This window comes from Dasypus novemcinctus, chromosome 27, assembly GCF_030445035.2.
Source record: "Dasypus novemcinctus isolate mDasNov1 chromosome 27, mDasNov1.1.hap2, whole genome shotgun sequence".
In the NCBI taxonomy this organism is placed as follows: Eukaryota; Metazoa; Chordata; class Mammalia; order Cingulata; family Dasypodidae; genus Dasypus; species Dasypus novemcinctus.
This window is the reverse complement of record NC_080699.1, coordinates 9,834,899-9,857,573: the sequence shown is the minus strand read 5'-3', so window position 1 is coordinate 9,857,573 and position 22,675 is coordinate 9,834,899. Positions and strand designations below refer to the sequence as shown.

Below are 22,675 nucleotides of genomic sequence, written 5' to 3'. Positions count from 1 at the left end.
GATAGTAGTTTGTCACTCCCAAAGTCATTTCCCTCCCCTTGCCATTCTTCCTGACCCTTTTTGACAGAATCAGGGAGGACAACCCTTAGGCCAGTTAATTTATCCTGGAAAAGATCACTGAGACTGTGGACTGGTTCAGCAGGCAGGATTGAACCGGCCACAGAACCTAGTTCAAACCAAGTAAACATCACTAAGGACAATAATTATTACCTTTTGTTAGGCACATATAAACTGCCTGCTGTAATGGCATTATTAATGCACTCAATCATTGAAACAACCCTGTAATTTAAGCTTTCCATGCAGATGAGGAAGCGATGGCCTGGGGAGACTAAGTAGATTGCCCGAGGACACACAGACAGAAGGCTGGGTTAAAATCGGATCTCCTGTCTGCCCATTTTATATTTCACCGGTGCTTCCAAGTAAACATTAATGTGCCTCTCAGTGTCTGGAATTATAAGGGTTCTTGAGGAGAGGTGCTCAGACAGGCAGTGACCATTCAGCGGAGAGGCAGCCCCTGCGCCTGTTGTCACTTAGTTGGAAGAAGATTCAGGTGGCTGAGAGGCTGATGCCCTGCACATAATGAAGTGACTGACTCACACGGATGTTTCTTTGCCTTCTAGGAAGATTTCCAACCCGCAGCAGCCTTGGAGACCAACTGGGAGTCAGTCACAAGTTCTGTCTCAGTGAGTAATGTATTACTTTGTTGTCTGTGAAAGAAACTGATAGAATAGCTAAGGTCAGCCCCAGGATAACCCCAGCAGCATTAAGGACGGATGGCTTGACCAGACCTGGATTTCAAGCAAGATCTTGTCTTCCATTTCATTCAAGTTGCATTGAGTTATAGCGGAACACCTTTTTTCCTTCTCTTTCATAAAGGTTTCCAGAAAATGTCAGCAACCGTTGTAGGAATGCAGGATAACCAATGACTAAGTGTTTGTCAGTTTCAAAGCAGAACCTTCCAACTAAAGCCCTGTCCAGACATATAAAACATATCAAATTCGTCCATGGCCCAGGCTCAAGAGGGAAATTTTGTGATAACTATTTTAATATTTCAGGAGAAGCTGTTAACCTTTGCATTTTCAAGGATCTTTTCAGACTTGAAATATTCCAATGTTTATAGTAAGATAACTTAAGTGCAAACCAAGCATGGATTCTCTTTGACTTGGAAATAAAACATAACTCACCCTGAAGCTGTAAAATGGTTCATGCCCCCATTTTTTTCTCCAAATTTAGTCATTTTTCAGTATTCTGTCTCTTTATCTCGTCCACACAAAAAGAAGAGACCTTGTTTATACTGATCCTATGTGTAGCACTTATGTAGCAACAAAATAGAAGATAATAAAGGTGGGTGTTGATGACAAGGCCAAGAACATGGAAAAAGCTTCTCCAAAGTTCTCAGATGGGTCCGTGCGACTCAGTCTGACTGGATTTTTTTTCCCCGTAAAAGTGAAATGCTCTCTTTTGCTCTTTGGGGGATTTTTTTTTTTTTAATATATTTTTTATTTATTTTTGAAGATATGTAGATCACACAGAATGTTACATTAAAAAATGTAGGAGATTCCCATTTGCCCCATTCCCCATACCTCCCACTTTTCCCACATCAACAACTTCTTTCATTTAGTGTTGTGCATTCATTGCATTTGATGAATACATTTTGGAGCACTGCTACAGAGCATGGATTATAGTTTACATTGTAGTTTACACTCTCTCCCAGTGCACTCAGTGGGTTATGGCAGGCTATATAATGTCCTGCATCTGTCCCTGCAATATCATTCAGGACAACTCCAAGTCCCCAAAATTCCCCTATATTATACCTCTTTTTCCTTCTCCCTGCCTTCAGCAACTCCAGTGGCCCCTGTCTTCACATCAGTGACATAATTTCTTCCACTGCTAGAGTCACAATAATTCTATAGTAGAAGACCAGTAAGTCCACTCTAGTCCATATTTTATTCCTTTTGGGGGGATTTTTTAGAATGTCTTCATGTGGCAGGATTTGCCATCGATGGAGTCTGTGATTATTTAATTTACCTTTGTCTGACTACCAGACTAAAACTGCTCCATCTGATCAGCAGATCAGTAAGGTCCGTACTGGTGCTAGTAAGAGTGTTTTATTTGTTTGTTTATTTGGGGGAGTTTATCGTGTGTCTGAACCTAGCTAGTTATAGGTAATTATGGCCCAGCAGTTGAAAATCAAACGGCGTCAGGTACTCTTGTGGAGCTGTGGAGGCCAGGCAGGGAGCGTGGCAGTTGGCAGCCCTCAGGTGGCTTGAGATGGACCATCAAGGTAGCCTCCAAGGGCAGCTCTTGCAAGTAGCATCCAGTTTGCTGTTCTGTCTAGGGGTCTTACAGCACCTCAAGCATCTTAAGTATCTTGTACATTGTCACTCAGGGTTGTGTAATCATTCCTGCCATGAAGGCAAAAATGATTAGCTTTAAAGGGCTGTTAGTTAATTAAGGCTAGTCCAGGTCCTCTAAAAGGGAGGACTGTCGTGTCCACTTGGGATATCTGGGAATTTCAGCTCTCCATCCACATCCACTGGAAACTCTTCTGGGTTGAGTTCCAGGGAGAAACATCTATTGATCATAAGCATCTATTGGTCTATTGATCAGATTTCTAGGAAGAACAAAGAGACTCCACTTCTTCCTTCACCAAGAACCTTCTGGGGTAGGAGCAAGAGCCTTTAGATTTACCATTAATTTCTGATAGACCACATTTAGTTTTTGTTTGTTTGTTTTTTTATCTTGTTTACTCACTCTATTTTTATCCCCTCCCTTGCGACATTTTGTGTGCTGTCTGCTCTTTGTGCCCATTCGCTGTACATTCTTCTGTGTATTTATTTAATTTCCCCTCCCCCTTGTGGCTTGCTTGCTGTCTGTGCTCTTTGTCCATTTGCTGTGGGCTCTTCTATATTCTCGTCTCCCTTCCTTTTGTTGGGTCACATTTTTGCCGAGTCAGCGCTCTGCGGCACCTGCGGCGCCTGCGGCCTGAGCAGCTCTGCACAGCATGCAGGCGAGCCTGCCTTCACAAGGAGGCCCCGGGATGTGAACCAAGGGCCTCTCACATGGTAGACAGACGGGAGCGCATCTGATTGAGCCACCGCCGCTTCCCCGCACTTGGTTTTTGTTGTTTTTGTTTCTTTGAGAGTGGTATATAGTGTTCAGAGCCTTTTTTAAATAAATCGTTATTTCAAAATAATTTAAACATAAGTTGATTTTAATAAATAACAAAATCTGAAAGAGATTTTACAGAGTTGTTGAACAAGAACCCAGTTGTTCTCTCAGAAATAGTTTAAGTATTTAGCTTTGAAACAAAATGGTTTTTTTTGTTTCAAATCACTCATAAATATTTCCTTAACTATATTGTTGTTTGAGTCAACCGCCCTCACTCAAAACATGAAAATAGCTGTAAAGCTCATATCCCTTGCCACCTCCCCTGCCCCTCATCCCCGTCTCCCCCTCCTCCCTTTCCCCTGTAGGACATATTTGAAAATGCTTCCGGCTTACACCATTGCCCCAATGGTAGATGAATGTATTTTACCCCCTAGTTTTGCTAAAGAGAGACCACCATTACACTGAGACCAGGCGATCACTGAATTTCTCACTGCGCTTTGGACCTTGATGGGCTGAAGAGTGAAACGGTACCTGAGAGTGAGAATGTAAATGTGGACTTTGGTGTCTGAAACTCTGTGCCACAAGTTACTTCTCAATAGGATACTGCAGTTAAGTTTCAGGAAAGCAAGTTTTCATTAATTTCCCTTTTCTCTTGGTGATAGGAAATATTTACCCTTGGGGGATCTTATTTGTTTGGCAGTTTCTTTAAAGACATTTAGAAGTCATTGGAGGCTGTGTGCTCTCTATTTCCTTGTTAATGGGTCATGAATTTTTACAGAGATGTTTGAAACATGGCTCATTTACCTCTAGATTGTACAAGGGTTAGTGAAGTAAGTGCTTGGAAATCTATATAGAGTTGTGCTTCCATGGCCACATACATAATCAGACTTTCACTAATATTTGTACTTCACTTAGAGAATATTCTTGGGAATGTTTTAATGGCAGCTGGAATCACAAGCAAGCTACAGCACTATTTTTTTTAATGCTTCTCATGTGAATCTTCTCTTAAGTCAAAAGAACCAGTTTTGTGGCTAATTATCCTTGTTGACAGTAAATAAGATGGTTCAACACCAAATTTTATCCAGATATCCCTAAAGTAGAGTCACGCACTGCTCAAACAACGCCTGCAATGCTAGGAGACTTGTAAAGGGGAACACGGAAGCTAAGTGTGGTGAATGGGAGGAATTTTGCAAAACTTGCAGGGGAAGAGTTCAGAATTTAAACTCTCAGCATCACATGTTGGTACAGATAAGGATGATTTGGGACCTGGAATCAAGAAATTGAATGCCTTACTCTGATATTTCTATATAACCTAAATCTTTTTAATGATTGCACTACAAATGAACTAGAAGTTTCAGGATCTGCTTGACTTTGATTTCCAAAAATCGTGAATGACTATCTTTAACAATTCATTACTTTTATTTAGGAGTATTGCAAGACTCTGACAGACTATATTACCATGGTATTTAGAGGTCCAATGGCCTGTAATCAGAAGCTGTCTGTGTCCCTTCCATGTAGTTGTGTGACTGTTGTTCGTCATAGCAATGAACCTTTCCTGGGACACTGAGCTGTGTGTCACTCTTAGGGGCTATCCCACCACTCTCCATCAGTGACGGATCCTACCCTCACCGCGGATGCTCTGGACAAAACCATTGCCGAATTTGATACTGTGGAAGAGCTCCTCAAGCACTTCAACCCAGAGTCATGGCAAGAAGACCTGGAGGACCTGTACTTGGACACCCCTCATCATCGAGGCAGATCTTACCATGACAGAAAGTCAAAAGGTAAGAAATGGAATCGGGGGCTCTTTGTCAGCAGATAGGAGTGCTAATAAGTAAAGATTAACAATGCAGTACATTTAAGTTTCCTTAAATCAGGTTATCAATGTGAGTCTATCATAAGATTTATTTTCCACAGCACCTTTAATTGAAGTCTTCCATTTTGCCCCAGACTACGTGGCTCATGTGAGAAAGATTAAGAAAGATGTGATTCAGTCAAAGATCTGACATGTTTTGGAGGTAGAAGAGACTTTGCAATACCATCTGGATCAGCTTCTTGCTTCCGGACAAATAAGGCACAGTTAGCTCCGGTTTTACAGTGGACGCAACTGCAGAAAGGGGGGTGAATGTTTTGGCGGTGGCTGTATCAGGCCTCCTCCTCGGGGGCAGTGCTGATGCAGCATCTGCTGGCCTTCAGGGCTGGGGCGTGCAGCCCAGAGCTCAGTGCTGGCCGGAAAGAGGCTCCTCTCAAAGCACGGCCTCCTCACCTTTCTCCTTCTCACAATGAAGCAGCAGAGTTTTACGACACTCAACATTGACAGGTCTACATTTTAGGATTATTCAAAATTACGTTTTACAACTTTCCCGCAATTTCAATTCCTGATAACCTAACATGGGTCAGTATCTGTTCAAATGGTCATTTTTGGCAAACGTTTAGAAATTCAAGTTTCCCTACAGCACCGTAAAACCATCCCCACCATCCTTACCAGCCTTTCTGCAGGCAGTTATCCCCCCACACTCAGAACATGCTACGTCAAAATAAAAATCATACTAAGTTCACACTACGCTGTGTTGTTTTTTTAATCCCCCCCCCATCCCTCCCCGCAGCTTTTTGCTTGCTGTCTGCTCTCTGTGTCCATTTGCTGCAGGCTTTTCTGTGGTCTTGCTTGTCTCCCTTCTTTTCATTGTGTCACCTTGCTGAGTCGGCGCTCTGTGGCGCTGGTGAGCCAGTAGCACTCTGAGGCACTTGTGGGCTGGGCGGCACTGGCCCCCCCCCCGGGCCAGCAGCTCTCCGCAGCGTGTGGGCGAACTTGCCTTCACAAGGAGGCCCTGGGTGCTAACCCAGGGCCTCCCATATGCTAGACGGGAGCCCAACTGATTGAGCCACAGCCGCTTCCCAACACCATTTTATTTAATAAATTTATCACACCTGCACCAACACATCCCCACAAGAATGATTTTTTGAATTTTCAATTCTAGCTCACGGACACCCTGAAATCTTTCCACAGACCCCTTGGGAGCCTGAGGACCCCTGGTTAAGAACCCCTGTCCTAAAGCAATGGTTACAGATTTCAAGATTTCAACTCTACATATGCAATCTCCTTCCCCCAAATCCTTTATAAGGACCTGCTTTGTGCTTGGTGGCTTTGATGGTTTCATAGGAAATGTCCCAAGGGAGAGGCAGAGAAAGAGGTGAGGTAACTTGAAGGCAAGTAAGAGCCATCATTTGATCAGAAGGTTCAGGAAAGTTTAACAAGGAGAGAAAGAAGAGGAACATTCAGGCAGAAAAGAACACCATGAATTAAAACGATCAACTCTTAACAAATCAATACCCTCATCATACATGTGAGAGGATGATTTTAGGATGAGAACGATTAATTGAATCTTTGATTCCAGGTAGTACAGAAATAGCATGTGATTACTTCTTCTGGAATAAAACTGTAATTTCTAGTTTGTGTCCTTGCTTTATGTGGTAAGATTTATTGTCGTTAAAGTTTTCTCTAAAAATCTTGTCAGGTGACAAGTGAAGGTATTTGGCTGAAATAAAGTTTGTTTCCTACACTTTTTAATATCAAGGGTACTTTTAAGAATTGTGGATCTGGGCTGCATTAGGGAACAACAGTTGTGTGGGTAAGCACAGCTGCTCAGAACATTTGGGCCCAAATGACTAATTAGTAAGCTCTTACCTGACCTTCTGTTTAGGGCTTAGGTCCTCAATCTTACAACTTCAAGTGCTTATCTGAGGGGGAACAAGAGAGTAACTGATGGCCCCAGTGTTGTGGAGCTTTGCCATGAGCAGCTCACACTAACTCTTGTCTGCAAAATTGGAGATATTAATAATCTGGCTTTAGTATCTTTCCCACGTTTGCAGAAACCCTACCCATAGACCACAGTGCGTAGGTCTTTTAAGAATGCCTGTGGCTTCTGGAATATCCTTGAGGCAACTTTCTACTTCCTTGTGACAGAATAAACATCATCTCTCTCTCCTGTTGGCGGAGGTTCCATTTCTTAACCTCTTGTTTAATATGGCTGGAAGGCAGGTTTGTACCGTGCGCTGCAGCCCTGGAAATCGCCACTGTCCCTGCACGTGTATAAATGCGCCAGCATAGTTGTTTATCGTTCCACTGCTGCTGCACCCCCTCTGTCTTCACAAAAGCAAGGGATGTCGGCTATAATAGTTCAGCTGTTCTTTTCAGTTTTAGAACTTAAAAATACAAATCCATGCTTGTATCCTGTTGTAGGAGGAAGGGAGCAGCAAGTAAAGAGGGAAGGTAAAAATAGAGTTATGGATCATCGGAGCCCATTCAGAACCAAATAAAGTGAGAATCTTACAGGGTCTCTAAATGGTTTCCTGCTATCAGTATAATCATTTTTAATAATGTTGCACAAAAACAGGCTTGTCTTATATGTATATCCAGTCTTCTGACTTGCATAGACTGATCGAATTGGCATTTTTCCTGAGTCCAAAAAGCAGGATTCTAGGATGACTCTTATATATGAATATACAAAACTCAAAGTTTTATAAACTCTAAATGGAACACAAACTCATGAGGTGACCAATTTATGTAATGAGGCAGAACCAGTTGATATTTTTTAATTAAAATTTTTTGGGGCTTTTATTCTGTGTGCGTGTGTGTGTGTTGACAAAAGGGAGGTTAGTTGAGAGGGATTTTTTAGTTCTCCTCAAGAAGAGAGTTGAAAATGGAAAATAAGAGGACAGTGAAAGTTTGGAGAAAAAAGGGAAAGAAAGACAGATAACACTGCCAAGTATTAAAGCCAGAACTTCAGTGCATTGGGTCTACTTTTAATAAATTCAGAAGCAGTAGATAAGCTCAAACTTGTCTGTAAAACTTCTGGACTGAAGATAATATAACAAGTTAATATGTCCAACTTTCAGTTTCCTAGGGGGTAATGGAGAAAAGGGTAGCACAGGTAATTGAAATCTCTAGATAACTGCAGTTCCAAAACCTAATTTTGCCAATAATTTCAACTTCATGCTTTCAACCTCAAAGCTGTCTGAAAGTTTTAAAAACATAAAAAGCTGTGTCAAGTTCAAGTTGCATTTACTTCTGCCAATGAACATGCTAATGAGCATAGCAGATTTGCCACAAACTAAGTAAAATTATATGGATGTTCAGTGATTCCACAAATCATTGCTGACCACTGTAGTTTAACTGAAACTATATTTTGGTTCATTTTAAACATGTATCTGTGAACTTAGGGGCAACATATATTTATTCAAGTTCATAGCATGAAATTTGCCAATACTAAATTAAGAAATGATCGAGCTCTCCTGGTCTGGACAAAACTGAAAGACGATTTATGGAAATTAGCCATGCAAATGAGATCTGTTCCTTTGCTTATTTCAGGAGAACTTGACTTTCCAAAATGTGTAATTGATGTAGAAAAATTTGACACATAACAACACTGTTATGGGGAATACAGTTTTTACAATGTTATGATTAAAATATGGTATAGATATAATTTTGGGGGCACTCTAAATTCATAGCTTTGAGCTAAAATCATGCTTAATAAAAATACATTCTCCAAAGAGTTGCCATTTTTAGATGAGCATATGGCGAAATTGGCATGCATGCTTCTTAAAATATATCAATGTTTTAATATTGAGTGGAGTATCTTAATATTAAGTTGATTCCAAAGGCAGTGTTTTCTACAGTCTCTAAATGGTTATATGTTGTAACTGTGGGTCAGCTCTTGACCCATTTCCATGGATCTAATACCAATTCTAGGGTTTTCTGTATAACATTATTTTGTTCTAAGACCTAAAACACTTGACTTTCTAATTTGCCAACAGTTTATAGATAAGTTGCTTATGGAACTAAGGATTAAATGGAATAAAAATATGTTCCATATCAAAATATTTGAATTGGTTCTGAAATCTCTTAGGTCAGAATTTCTTTTTGTTTTGTGTTTTGTTCAGTCATCTGTCACTGTTTATTTGTCATGCCATTGCATGTTAACCAGGAGGACACAAGTTTTACTTTTTGAAGAATGATTTAGCATGTGGGTGATTTAGAACATGGGAAATAATTTCAACATGTATTAAGACATGAACATATTTTAGAAATGAGCTGAAATCATTGCAAATTGAATGGTTGCACATTCCCTATCTGCTTATTTGCTGTGTAGGTGAGAATTTGCAAAGAGCCCTTGGCAGACACCAGTGATGAATCATGTAAGTCAGTTTTGAAATATTATCCTTCTGTGACTACCTCTCTGTAAATTAAATCAGCAGAGGTACTGAGGACATCAAATCAAAATGAATTTATTTTTCTAGATTCTGTTATTAAAAGAGGATTAGTTTCATTGGATTTCTTGAACTGGGTGATATGCACCACATAAAACCTTTATTTTATCAATATTACAATTGTTTACCATAAATTTAATAGAAAAAGAACAAAAGAAAGGAGGTGTTTGTGGGAAGCATGGACTTTGGAGTCAATTTTGTATTAAAATTCTAACTCAGCTCTTAAGACCAGTGACCTTGGGGAAGTCACTTAGAAACCTCTGGTTTCCATATCTGTAAATAAGATCTAATTATAACTGCTTTGCAAAGTTGTGTTAGGATTAGATAATGCACAGTTTATCTAACACATAATGGGCCTTCGATAAATGATAGCAACCATGATAAATTTAATTGCTTACAAAACTCTGCACAAAATCAAGATATTTCTGTGGACTCTTCTGCTTTCTTCCCTGTAAGTTTCTTGGATAATAATCAATAATCTGGAGAGCCTCATACCTAGTATCCAAATATTGTCATATTTAAGTATCTGTATAATCAGCACGCTATTAAAAGTTTACAAAACAATCGCCAAGTACTAAACTTCTTTATACTATTTACCCAGAAATTTTCTGGAACCATTTTGCTTGTTGGATGTTTCCTTTGCTAAGCTCTTTTTTTCTTAAATGTTCACCACTGTTTATGACTCATCTGAGTCAGTTTGCCAACAAGCATTAATAAAAGCCACGTTGTTGTGTATCATGTGTCTACAAGGGCACACATAAAAAACGTTTCAAGAAAATCTCAAGAGAGGGACAAGGACATCTTAGTTGCCTTCCACCTAGTGTAGGGCTGTCACTGCTTTTCTCCTGGGGGTTGTCCATCCTTGTGGATCTCCTCCATCACCATCCCTCATAATCAAAGTATTCTTCCTGCGGAGGCGTGTAATTCTAAAGCAAATCACGAGGAAAGTCCATTTGGCAATGGAAAACCATAGGCAACTTACTCTTTCTGGGAGGACCGGTGCGCAGTTCCACAGCAGGTACTCTTGGGAAGGATGGCTGTGTGTGTTTTCTGTGACCACCTTTTCTGTTAAGCCTTGGGGAACCATTAAAACATGCTTGGCACGGTGCCCCAGTGGACTTACTTAAAGAGACGGTGCTTGCTTGCTAGAGCACACACTCCAGCCAGAACAGCTGGCGCTGGAAGATTCCGGCTCATTAAGGGTCTTTCCTTGCATAGGACTGTGCAAAGTCCCATGACGTTAATCAAACTGAACACACCTACTCATTACCTTCTGACACTTAAATTGAGGCGGGCATGACCTTTCTTTCCTTAGAGACCCCAGATGAAGAATCTCAGCTACTTCTGCTTTCAGGGAATCTATCCTTAACCTTGTCTTGCTGACCTGCTTTCCTCACTTCAACAGTAACGTGGAGTGTGCCTGCAGAGAGCCAGGCATTGGCCCAGTGCTTCAAATGCTCTCAACTCAGTCCATCTCGATGCACTTCTTGGCAGGAGAGAACTGTTATTTACATTTTGTGTAGTGGGGAAAAAAAAACATCAGAAAGGTTCTGTAACCACTGGAAGGTAGAAAGCCGTGGCATCAACCTGGATTTGCAGGCCTGCAGAACTCACTCTTTCGGGGATGTAGGAGTGTTTAAAGCTCAGGGACTCATCGTCTGGTAAATGAGGAGAAACATAACATTTAAGACTGCCTTGCTTCTTAGCCATCTCTTAACTTGTTTTCTTGCTTTTCCTTTCTCAGAGGAATGTCATTCATCCCCTGGGACATGGGTTCCCCGAGCACAGAGAATTGCCTTTTGGTGGCGTCAGCAGCTTTCGTGGCTTAGTCAGCACCTTGCAGATATGCATCCACTCATCCATTCATTTTCCAACACATGTTATTGAAAGCCTACTTTTCCCAGGGGCTTGAAGTAAGTCACGTCACTCCTCTGTGTCTCAGTTTCCACCTCTCATCAAATGGAAACAGTGATCTCTATTCTGGGATTTTACTATGGGAATTAAATGAGCCTTGGGTGTGTGAAAGCATTGCACACAGGGCAGGCACATAGTAGATGCTTAATAAATGTCTACCCACTCATTGTTTCATAATGTTTTAAGCCTGAAAATCAAATGGTCTGATCAGGAACCTTTTACTATGATTCAGGTTAATTTCTCCCTGCTCTGCCCTCACTGCCTTTTTGTAAATACAAATGGAAATAGTAAATGTTCCCATTTTTTAGAAATGAAACCTGCAAATGGAGCCATGAAATTCAGTTTATTTCATGATTCTAAGTTTAAGGTACTCTAATATTTCCACACTAAAGGGTAAGAAAATCGTCCTATCCAGATCATTTGCACTTCCAAATTGGGATTGAAATGCAAACACACTTTTTACTACCATGGGCTGATTTATAGAAGAGGGAATCTGAAAATCACAGTGAGGTTGTAATGTCCATAAAGATGAACAGACTCCTGAGGAATTTATGAACCTTGAAAAATGATGAGAGGAACTAGTTGCCTGGTGTAAACACACTGCAATTATTCATATATTCTGCTCACCTCCCAGCCCACCCAAAAGCATTGTAAATCTAGTGTTGCAACATCAGAGTCAAAGTGCTAGCACTTTGCATAACAGATTGTGGCACTTTTCCCCATTTGGCAGAGGACACATTCCTCAGTGCCTTGAAGTCATATGTGCCATAGGTTCTAGTTTCTGTGCGTCTTGACACAGGTCATCTTCAAGCATTGTTGTTTTTCCTTTATAGAGCTGACCCTAGAACCCTAATTTCTCAATTCTAGCAGAAACAAAGAGTCTGACTCAGTGCACCCTCTGCAAGGTAGTTGGAGTTTTTTTGTCTTATCTCCCTCCCTTTATGAGAATGAAAAATCTTAAATCAGTGGTTTATTTGCCTCTCTCAGGTAGTGGCCATCAAGAACCTATTCTTTGCAAGGAAAGTCTGGATTAATTAGTAGGGCTGTACTAATCTTGTTTTTAAAGTTATGGGTATCCATTCACAAAGACAGGTATTTAAAGAAAATCAGAAATGCTTGGCTAGGAGGGCCCCATTGACACCAGTTGTTTTTGGAGCCAAATAATTAGTTCAAATATTCTGAAGTGGCACATATGCTTAGACTAAGCTATTGTGCTTCTTTCGGCAGTCCTCTGAGTCTTGCTGTAGAAACCAAATGGTCTTAGAAGAGGTAGGACTTAAAGTGGCCCGCACATGATCCTTCCACTTGGGGCAAAGCCTAGAAGAAGAGGGATAAAAAGATGATTAACTCCCTGCTTCCAAGGACCTTTCATCCACTGGAAGAGGAGCCCCTAAGTAAACTATAGAGCAAGGTCTACCAAGTCAGTTGCATCATAGAAAGTAGAGAAGTTGTGGTGAGTACCCAGAAAAGAGGTCAGAGCTGAAGTGGGGTAAATGTGCCTGCAGCAGTTTGATATTATTGATGAATTCCAAAAAGAAATATTTGATTATGTTTGTAAACTGGTCTTTTCCTCTAGGAATATGAGATTATATTGGATTCAGAGGTTTACTTGTTTAAGTAATTATGTAAACCTCCTGTGCCAGTAGGATGTTGACTTCCCACGCCTTGGGGGGTGGGCACTCACAGATACAAGGCATGGCAAAGGACAGAGTTGAAGGGATTTTGATGTTGGAGTTTTGATGTTGGAGTTTGATGCTGAAGCCTTAAGCTGGAGCCCCAGGAAGAAAGCTCACAGAGGAGAGAGAAGCAAGCCCCAGGAAGAGAGAAATCCTGAACCCAGGAAGAAGTAAGCCCTGGGAAGAGATAAACCCTGAACCCAGAGAGAAGCAAGACCCTGGAAGAGAGGAACCCAGGAAGCCTGAACCCTCACAAATGTCGGTAACCATCTTGCTCCAACACGTGAAAATAGACTTTGGTGAGGGAAGTAATTTATGCTTTATGGCCTGGTATCTGTTAGCTCCTACCCCAAATAAATGCCCATTATAAAAACCAACCAATTTCTGGTATTTTGCATCAGCACCCCTTTGGCTGACTAATACAGAATTTCATACCAAGGAGTAGGGAAGTGCTTTTGTAATTACTGAAATGCTGGAATGGTTTTATAAATGGGTAAGGGGTATTTTTTGGAGGAATTGTGAGATGCTTGGAAGAAAACATCTACAGTACTTTGAAGAGACTGTTGGTAGCAGTATGGATGCCAAAGAGACTTTTTACAATGCCTTAGAAGTAAATGATGGAACTATTATTGGAAACTGGAGGAAAGACAATCCATGTTTTAAAGTTGCATAGAATTTAGCAAGGTTAATTCCCTGTGTTGTATGGAAGGCAGAATTTGAAAACAGTGAGCCTAGGCATTTAGCTAAAGAACTTTCCAGAGTAAACCTGAAGAATGTGGCTTGGCTTCTGCTTGCAGCTTATAGCACAATGCTAGATGAGAGAGATAGGCTGAGGACTGAACTGTTGGGTACAAAGGAAACAGAAACTGATTCTAGAAATTCCAAGCCTTTGGAAATCAAGCTACCAGATGAAAGTGCCTCATTGGAGGACTTTACTAAACTTGGTACTTGTAAATCAGGATTGAAGATGCAGTTATCTAGGAAAGACTTGTGGAAAGTCTTACTGTCTGATGGCTTGAACCCTTGCTTCTTGCATGCAAAATCAATAAGGTTTTTGAGAGAACTGTACAAACAAGCCACTGTCAGCTTGGACTAAAAGGGACATGAAAAGGAGAGATTGAAGGAGAAACAGCTTTAAGAGGAAAACCATGGAAGCCGAGATCTGGAATTACGACATCCCCTTGGGCCAAGAAAGGAACCCCACCCATGTGTACAGAGAGGGTGAGTTTATCCCAGCAGTTGAGGAGGGTGGATGCTCCTGTCCAATATTCTGGCAGAGTTTTGCTTCCACAGGATATGGAGAGGGTACAGCACATTCCCCAAGGATTACAGCGATTAAGGTCAGTACCCCACAGGTCTGAGAGGGGTAGACCTCTCCCCCATGGATTAGGGAAGGCCCGGTGGTCAACTCGTTGCTCTGAGAGGGTTGAGCCTGTATGCCAAATGTTAGGGGGAATGTTAACTTCACATCACTCTACTAGAGGGTTAAGACTCTAACCCAAAGATTGGGTAAGGTGTGGCAATAACCACAACACCCTTTGAAGGAGATGTCTGGAGCTTGGTTGACACCCAGATGCTTGATGAGGATGGAACCAAGAAAATTGCCTTTGGGCAAGCCTGTGGAAAGGGCCCCAAGGAGAAGAAACCATCAATTTAGGAATGACTCTTACACTTTGAAATCAAATAGAGGATGCCCTGCAGGTCTACTGAACTGTAGAGGATCCCTGACTCATGTTTCCCTCCCAATTTCTCCTTATTGAAATGAAAAGGTTTATCTTTTGCCTGTCCAGCCCATTTGTGTATTGGAAGCAGATGAGTTGTTTTGTAAGTTTCAGAGGTCTATAGCAGACAGGACTTCGCCCCAGGACAAACTGTATTTCTTTAAATTGTGATATGATTTAGTATTTGCATTGTAACTGATTTAAGATCTTTTTTTGAATATTGTAATGTCTTTTTTGGAATTCAGAGGGTGAGTGTAGCAGTTTGATATTATTAATGAATTCCAAAAAGAAATATTGGATCATGTTTGTAAACTTGTCTTTTCCCCTGGGCATCGGAGATTATATTGGATTCAGAGGTTTACTTGTTTAAGTAATTATGTAAACCTCTTATGCCAGTAGGGTGTTGACTCCCACCCCTTGGTGGGTGGGCACTCACAGATAAAAGGCATGGCAAAGAACAGAGTTGGAGGGTTTTTGATATTGGAATTTTGATGTTGGAATTTGATGCTGAAACCTTAAGCTGGAGCCCCGGGAAGAAAGAAAGAGAAGCAAGTCCCAGGAAGAGAGGCACCCTGAGCCCAGAGAGAAGCAAGACCTGGGAAGAGAGGAACCCAGGAAGCCTGAACCCTTGCAGACATTGGCAGCCATCTTGCTCCAAACCGTGAAAATAGACTTTGGTGAGAAAAGTAACTTATGCTTTATGGCCTGGTATCTGGAAGCTCCTACCTGAAAGAAATATCCTTTATAAAAACCAACCAATTTCTGGTATTTTATATCAGCACCCCTTTGGCTGACTAATACAGTGCCTTTTGACTTGGACCCTAGAAGATTTAAAAGGTGGAGCAGATCAAGAGGCTACAGAAGGATAAAATAAACTGACAATACATGGTGCGATGAAAAGAGCATAGGCTTAAGTCCTGTATTCACTCTTCTCAAGCCATTGCCGTGTATTAAACGTGCTAATATGCAGGTGGCTGCAGCCAGCCTACTGAAACAATTGAATTTTAGCAATATAAAGACTGGACTCCATTATTATAAAATGATTAGTGACTACCTCTAAGAATGTGTAGAAGTTTAATTGTACAGTCTAGCAAACTCTGGAAGATAAGAAAGAGACTGGCAATACACATAACTGACTAAAGACTGATGAAAGAACGGCACACTGAAAGCCCAGATAATTTGACACTCAAGAGACTGACCCCAAAAACCATCTTCCTCTTGAACAGAAGAAGCATTGACTTCAAAATACATGGTAAGAGAGTGGATGTGGCTCAACCATTTGAGCTCCTGCCTCCCACATGTAAGGTCCCAGGTTCACTTCCCGGTGCCTTCAAAGAAGACAGACAGTGAGCAGACAATGAGAGTGAACAGGGAAACGGACTTTGGCCCAGTGGTTAGGGCGTCCGTCTACCATATGGGAGGTCCGTGGTTCAAACCCCGGGCCTCCTTGACCTGTGTGGAGCTGGCCATGCGCAGCGCTGATGCGCGCAAGGAGTGCCGTGCCACGCAAGGGTGTCCCCCGTGTAGGGGAGCCCCCACGTGCAAGGAGTGCGCCCGTGAGGAAAGCTGCCCAGCATGAAAAGAAAGTGCAGCCTGCCCAGGAATGGTGCCACCCACACTTCCTGTGCCGCTGACGACAACAGAAGCGGACAAAGAAACAAAAGCAGACAAAGAAACAAGACGCAGCAAATAGACACCAAGAACAGACAACCAGGGGAGGGGGGGAATTAAATAATAAATAAATAAATCTTTAAAAAAAAAAAAAATGAGAGTGAACAATGAGCAAACAGACAAGGGAGTCATCTCAGGGGTGGGGGAGGAACCGTCAGTTTTAAAAAAAAAATGCATCGGAAAAACAAAAAGTGCTTTCTCACATTCAAAGTGATGAGCTTGTTTGTCTCACAATGAATTTTTGCACTTGCAATTTTATCTTAGGCTGATCACTATCCATGCCATTTTGCCGAGTATGTGAAATATGGTTTTGGCTTTACCTGTCCTATACAGAGCATCTCTAGGATGCAGGCATTCGTTCCCACTGAAGACACTGATTGCTATAACCCATCCAGATGATTGGTTCTCATGGCACAAATTACAGTTGGCAAGGCAAGAAGGGGATCGAGGAGAAACGAGTGCAAAATGAAGAGCTTGCATTAGGAAAAGTCCCAACAAAAAGAATGAAACTCATTATATTGCACAAGACCAGAGCAAAAACTGGGCTCCTTGCAGCTGCCTGGGCATTAGGCAGAACACAGTGCACTTCTCCAGTAGAACCTGCAAGGTGAATGTGTGTGCCTGCTCAGGATGTGTAATTGACAACATCTTGAAAATGAAGGCTCAGGGCCCTTCAACACACCCGGGAAGTCAGGCCTTTTGTACAGCGATTGCACCTCACGTGAGAAGGACCTAGAAGCTGGGGGCAGCTGCCCTTGGCACTGTCCTTCAGAGCTTCAGACTGGAGCTTGCAAGGTCAAGGACCATTAAAAACCCTGGGTTCAGGCCCTGGCTCTGCCACTTGCTGCGTGCAGTTGCTGCTTCCCTTCTGAAAGGCTCCATTTTCTCAACCGTGAAAGCAAGGGCAGGGATGGGGCACATACTGATAGCATTTATGAGGATTTCACAGTGCCTGACACTCAGTCATATACGTGGTCAGGATCAGAGAGACCGGCTCTCTCCTGCCCCTGCCGAGCAAGGCTGTGCGATCACCAGTGTACCATCACTTCACACATTCCCACTCCAGTGCTCAGATCCCAGGCTTCTGATCATGCCCAGGACTCCTCTGTGACTACACTTTGGGGCTGGTGGTGCAGAAGGAAGGATGCTCTCCATTGCATTAGCATTAGCCCTGATTTAGCACATTCAGAGGCAGCCTTGGAGGGCTCCCGAGCCGCCTCTGCCTTCCAGCAGGTGGACAGCAGGCAGCTCAGAAACCTTGACTGATGGTGTCCATCCTCCAAAAAGCAAGTCTCAAACTCAAAAGGAGAGCAAAGGCAGGATTGTAACATTATGTACACCTGGGTGAAACAAGGGCACTCGGTTCCAAACGCATGGGCTTTGCACTCACATTTGGAGCCTCCTTGCTGCTCTGTACTGACATCCATGGAGACTAAAGCAGGGTTGGAAAAGGGCAGCCCCTCAGCCTGGATTTGCCCCGCTCGGCCTGACTCCCTTCCAGAAGGTTCCCCCAGCCCCCTTCCGAATGGAGCACCTTAACTGCAGCTCAGACGCAAGCCTGGCTCCGCGCCCTGCTGCACTGCCTAGTCGCCTGCTTTGAGTGGAAGCTAATAGCCCCTGCAGAAAGCCTGCAAGCTTGCGTTGCAGTTATTTGCATCCGGTCAGAACCTTTTAGTTCTAGCTCTAAAGTGCGTGCCTTGGTGGTTTCCATGCCCTGACAAGTAGGGCAGCAGGACTCTGCAGCAGTCACACCGGGCTGCAGTTTTCAGTCACTGATGCTTAAAACTGACAGCACTGTAAACCTCCCCAGGGTGGGGAAGAAGCGGAAGCAACGAGGCTAGACACTAGAGCCGTTGTGCTGTGCCAGCAGTTTCCTTGCGAGGGGGAGTGAGGCAGACCTGCCTTATTCTGGGTTCTCAAGACCCCAGATTGAGCATGGGGCTTATTAGCTCAGTCCCCAGGGGGCAGGTGTGCTGCAGTTGGGCTTGGATACCCCCCGGAGCTGAGGTTGTACCTGCTCAGCACCTCATTGGCTTCCTGCAGCTGCTGGCTTACAGCGTCCCCATGCTGAGCTTGATGTGACAGAGGCCACAGCTCAGAGGGCAGGAGGGCTTCAGCTCCACTTTTACCCCTTCATGCCGTGGGTAAATGACACCCACTAAATTCATCGTCTGCGCAGTGTCCTAGGCGAGGGCTGAACCCAAGTCAGGTCTGGGTGCTCTCACTCGCTGATCCTGCCTGCCCTCCCACACAGCACTACCCCTCCCTGCTGCAAACACCTCTTTACCCCTCCGTGTTGGACAGATACATTCCATTATCGCAGGCAGCAGATTTGGCCCTCTGCACAGCCCTGTCCCAAGCCCATCAGTATTTATCTCAAGGTGACACTTGTAATGGATGATTGCTGCACTTCTTAATCCATTTATGTAATCTTTCCTGCTTTGCTTGCAGTTATTTTCCGGGCTTTAGCAGCAATAAAATGGTTCCTTTCCCAAGACAGAGTTCATTCCATTTAAATCTGGATTGATTATAACTAAACTTATGACATGTCTTTACAAAGGGAAAAAAAAACCAGCCATAAATTATGCACAGTGATTATTTAGCCTCCACTCAGCCCCCGCAGTGTCCTGGGCTCAGCATGTTATAGTTCTGAGTTTGCTGCACAGTGCCCTTGTGAATCCAAGTGTCATTGCACACGTTAAAATACGCTCAGGGACAGGGCCGCCGCCCCCTGGCTGGCCAGTCCCTTCTTCAGGGGGCCGTGCAGCCGTGTGACTGTCCTGTTCTGACCACCAGTGAAAGCAGCGACCCTGGGGGCTACGTGGATTCGCCTCCTGGCCTCCGCCTTGCCTCTGCTTTCCCCCAGGCGCAGCCTGGCCTTTGGTCTCTGCCGTCCTGTCCCTCGAGCATTTGGGTTGAAGTCCCTTGCTGGGGCTAGAGTCCAGGGGAACCCTGGTGGTCTCCGCTACGTATTTGTGTGATTTCCCCTGGGCTGGCCTCGCTGCTACCTGAGGAAATGGTGGTGGAGCCTGTGTGAGCCCAGTGATGCTATCCTCAGTGCATTCTGTGAGAAGATGGTCCTGTCAGGGCTCACCTCTCAGAGCACTCGATGCCACATGGATGGATGACTGGATGGATTCTGAGAACACACAGGAAAATTTAACATATATAAAAGAAGAACACACATTTCATTCAAGTTAATATTTATGTCTTAAATTTGGAAATTTAGAGTTTAGTTCTTAGTTCACGGACGTCCCATTAACCATACCCCTTTGCTCATCAGTTACAGTAAATAATGAATAAAAGAGAAGTAGAGAGGGAGAGAGATCTGAAAGTTTTGTTGTTGTTGTTTTAAATTTTGATTGTTTTAATTGTTTTGATTTTAAGGGGAAAAAATCAAATGAATCAGGATGAATAATAATAACCAGCTTTAATTGAATACCAGGCGTACTATATCCAACCCTTAAAGTACTGCTGTGAAATTAGTAAAGTTATACTCTTTCCATGTTATCAACGAGAAGCTGAGCTTTGGAGCAATTAAGTGATTTTCCAACTAAAAAAGAGGCATATCCATGAGGCAAAGGCAATTACAGTTTCCTGCAGAGCTCAGGCTGCTAACCACTATGCTCTACAGCCCTCTGGGACCCAGAACACAATTATGCCCCACCCTCCCAAACACACCATGTTCTTTAACACTTTGGTTGACCTTGGAATTAAAATGAAGCTAGAACCTTCTTTTTCCTAGCATTTATTCATAAAATTTTATTGCTACATAAATATATTACACTGCCCCTATTATGTCCCCACTATAACTCAAATTATATTTGAGTCATGGCTTATGAGTGAAAATTTATATAGAATCAAGAAGAGATTTTTTTTTTTAAAAAAAAGACATGATAAAAGCAAATATTTTAAATTACTGTACACTTTTATTTTCTTTCCTCCGAACCTAGGTTTGCATTAAAAACGGTGCAAAATGGAAATTTGAACTCAGGTAGAGATTTTAGCCAAGATTTTTTAAAACTATTTTTGGAAGACTGATGGGATCAAGAAGAAAAGTTGGATTTCCCACCTTGGGGTTCCAGGGTAGTGACTGAGAGGCAGGGCTGGGGTCGTGCCGTGCTCCACCCTCCCTGCTTGCAGACACACGGGTCTCTCCAGTGTGCCTGTTTGTCTTGCAGTTGACCTGGACAGACTCAACGACGACGTCAAGCGGTACAGCTGCACTCCCAGGAACTACTCGGTCAGCCTGAGGGAGGAGCTGAGGCTGACCAACGTCGTCTTCTTCCCGCGGTGCCTCCTCGTGCAGCGCTGCGGCGGCAACTGCGGCTGTGGAACCGTCAACTGGAAGTCCTGCACCTGCTCTTCAGGGAAAACCGTGAAGAAGTACCACGAGGTATGTGCTTTCACTGCGTTCTGCTCTTTTCTGCTATCAGTCATAGAGCCTCGAGGGGGCTGGAACGCAGGGCTGTTGCCATGGTTGTTGAGGTTGTTCACTGCACAAGGACACCCAGCCAGGGAGATAGACTGGAGTAGAACTCCTACCCGACGCTGGGCTCACCAAGCCAGGCGCCCCAAGTCCTTCCTGCAGAAGGGGCTCCTTTGAATCACTCGCACAATATGCCAAATGGATTGACCACAGCCCTACTGGATTCTATAATCATATATGTGTTACAGTAATTTCTGAGCTTATTTGGCCCCTTTCTAGAAATGTGGCGTTATTCATTTATGGGATATGAGTGCAAAATTCAGGCTGCTTTAAGACAATGCTAAGAGCCAAACTTTAATTTAAAACTTAAGCACAGTAAAGATAAAATATAAATTGTCAGAAAATATACAAAGGCAGAGACCTTTACATTCTCTGAATTAAAAAGTGTTTTTCTTCTAAAAATGCTCATTTTTCCTATATACCATTGAGTGATACCTGGGGATCACCTTTTGATTTGTTAAAGAAACAAAAGTACATATAAAGATATAAGAAAAACAAAAATGTAAAGGTATTATTTCCTTTAATAATAAGAATAGCAAATCTTCTCCAGCATTTAGGATGTGATGCTCTTTTGTAAGTACTCATTAGCTCACTTAGCAACTTCTCAACAATCTGTATGAGAGGTGCTATTTTCTTCTCTCTCTATTATTTTTTTAATGTTACCTTCAAAAAATATGAGGTCCCATATCCCCTTACCCCCCTTACCCCCCTCCTCCCAGATCAACAACCTTTCATCATCGTGGCACATTCATTGCATTTGGTGATACATTTTGGAGCACTGCTGCACCACATGGATAATGATTTACATTGTAGTTTACATTCTCCCCCAGTCTACCGAGTGGGCCATGGCAGGACATACAGTGTCCAGCATCTGTCCCTGCAGTACCACCCAGGACAACTCCAAGTCCTGAAAATGCCCGCGCATCATATCTCTTCTTCCCTGTCCCTACCCTCGGCAGCTACCATGGCCACTTTCTCCACATCAATGCTACAATTTCTTCCATTGCTAATCACAATAGTTCAGGAGCTATTTTTATTCTTTTTCTAGATGAGGAAACTGAGGCCTAGTAGGATCAGTAAGTTGGCCGGTAAATCACAGAGCCAGGACTTGAACTTCTGTCAGCAGGTCCCAAAGTCTATGTTCGCTTCACTGGGAGAACAGTGCTCTTTCTTTTAAATATCCAGCTGTTGAGCATAGAAGAAGGCGTGGGCTGGAGAGGAGTCAGAAGGCTGAGCTGATGCAGCTCTGTCACTTCCTGATCTTGGGGGCACATGCAAATCACTGAAGTTTAGGTCTTAGTTTTCACGTATGTAAAATGGGGCTAAGAAATTACACCAAATGAACCCTTACAGAGTTGTTCTGAGGATTAAAAAAAAGAAATGCACGTGAAATGCATTTTGTAAGCTATAGAACATGGTGCCAAAATAGGTTTAAAAATACAAATTAGGGGTCAAATTGGAATTATTGCTTGAGTTGCTTTCCGTCAGTAGCCACCAAAGCAAAGGAATAGATAGTTCTCCCGACATAAAATCACCGGTTTTATAAAACAGGATTTTCATTTTAGCCTGAGAACAATAATAATAATTTAGGTGGTGACTTCTGGGCTGGATAAAAATTGGTAAATCTTAACTGGCATTTTCAACTTAGCAAATGTAGGAAGTCGTAGGCCACGATGACCACGCTTATCTTAGACAGGGGAAGCATATTATTTTAGATCCGTATAGAACATATTGTCTTGGTTGTAAGAACAGCTTACTCCACCCTCCAGTTCTCAAAGGAAAAGAAAATGTTCTCATATCCCGAGAATGCCCTCATCTGTGTTCAT

At 42.8% G+C, this 22,675-nt stretch overlaps 1 protein-coding gene across 2 annotated transcripts in view; it reads left to right on the top strand.

Annotated features, from left to right (window-relative positions):
* PDGFD (platelet derived growth factor D) overlaps positions 1-22,675 on the top strand; it is a 232,980-nt gene that overhangs the window by 199,325 nt on the left and 10,980 nt on the right. For both annotated transcript variants that reach the window (XM_004453274.5, XM_004453275.5), the window contains exons 4-6: positions 621-683; positions 4,697-4,895; positions 20,542-20,756. In XM_004453274.5, coding sequence (XP_004453331.1) covers positions 621-683; positions 4,697-4,895; positions 20,542-20,756 — 477 coding nt within the window. The remainder of the gene's footprint in view (positions 1-620; positions 684-4,696; positions 4,896-20,541; positions 20,757-22,675) is intronic.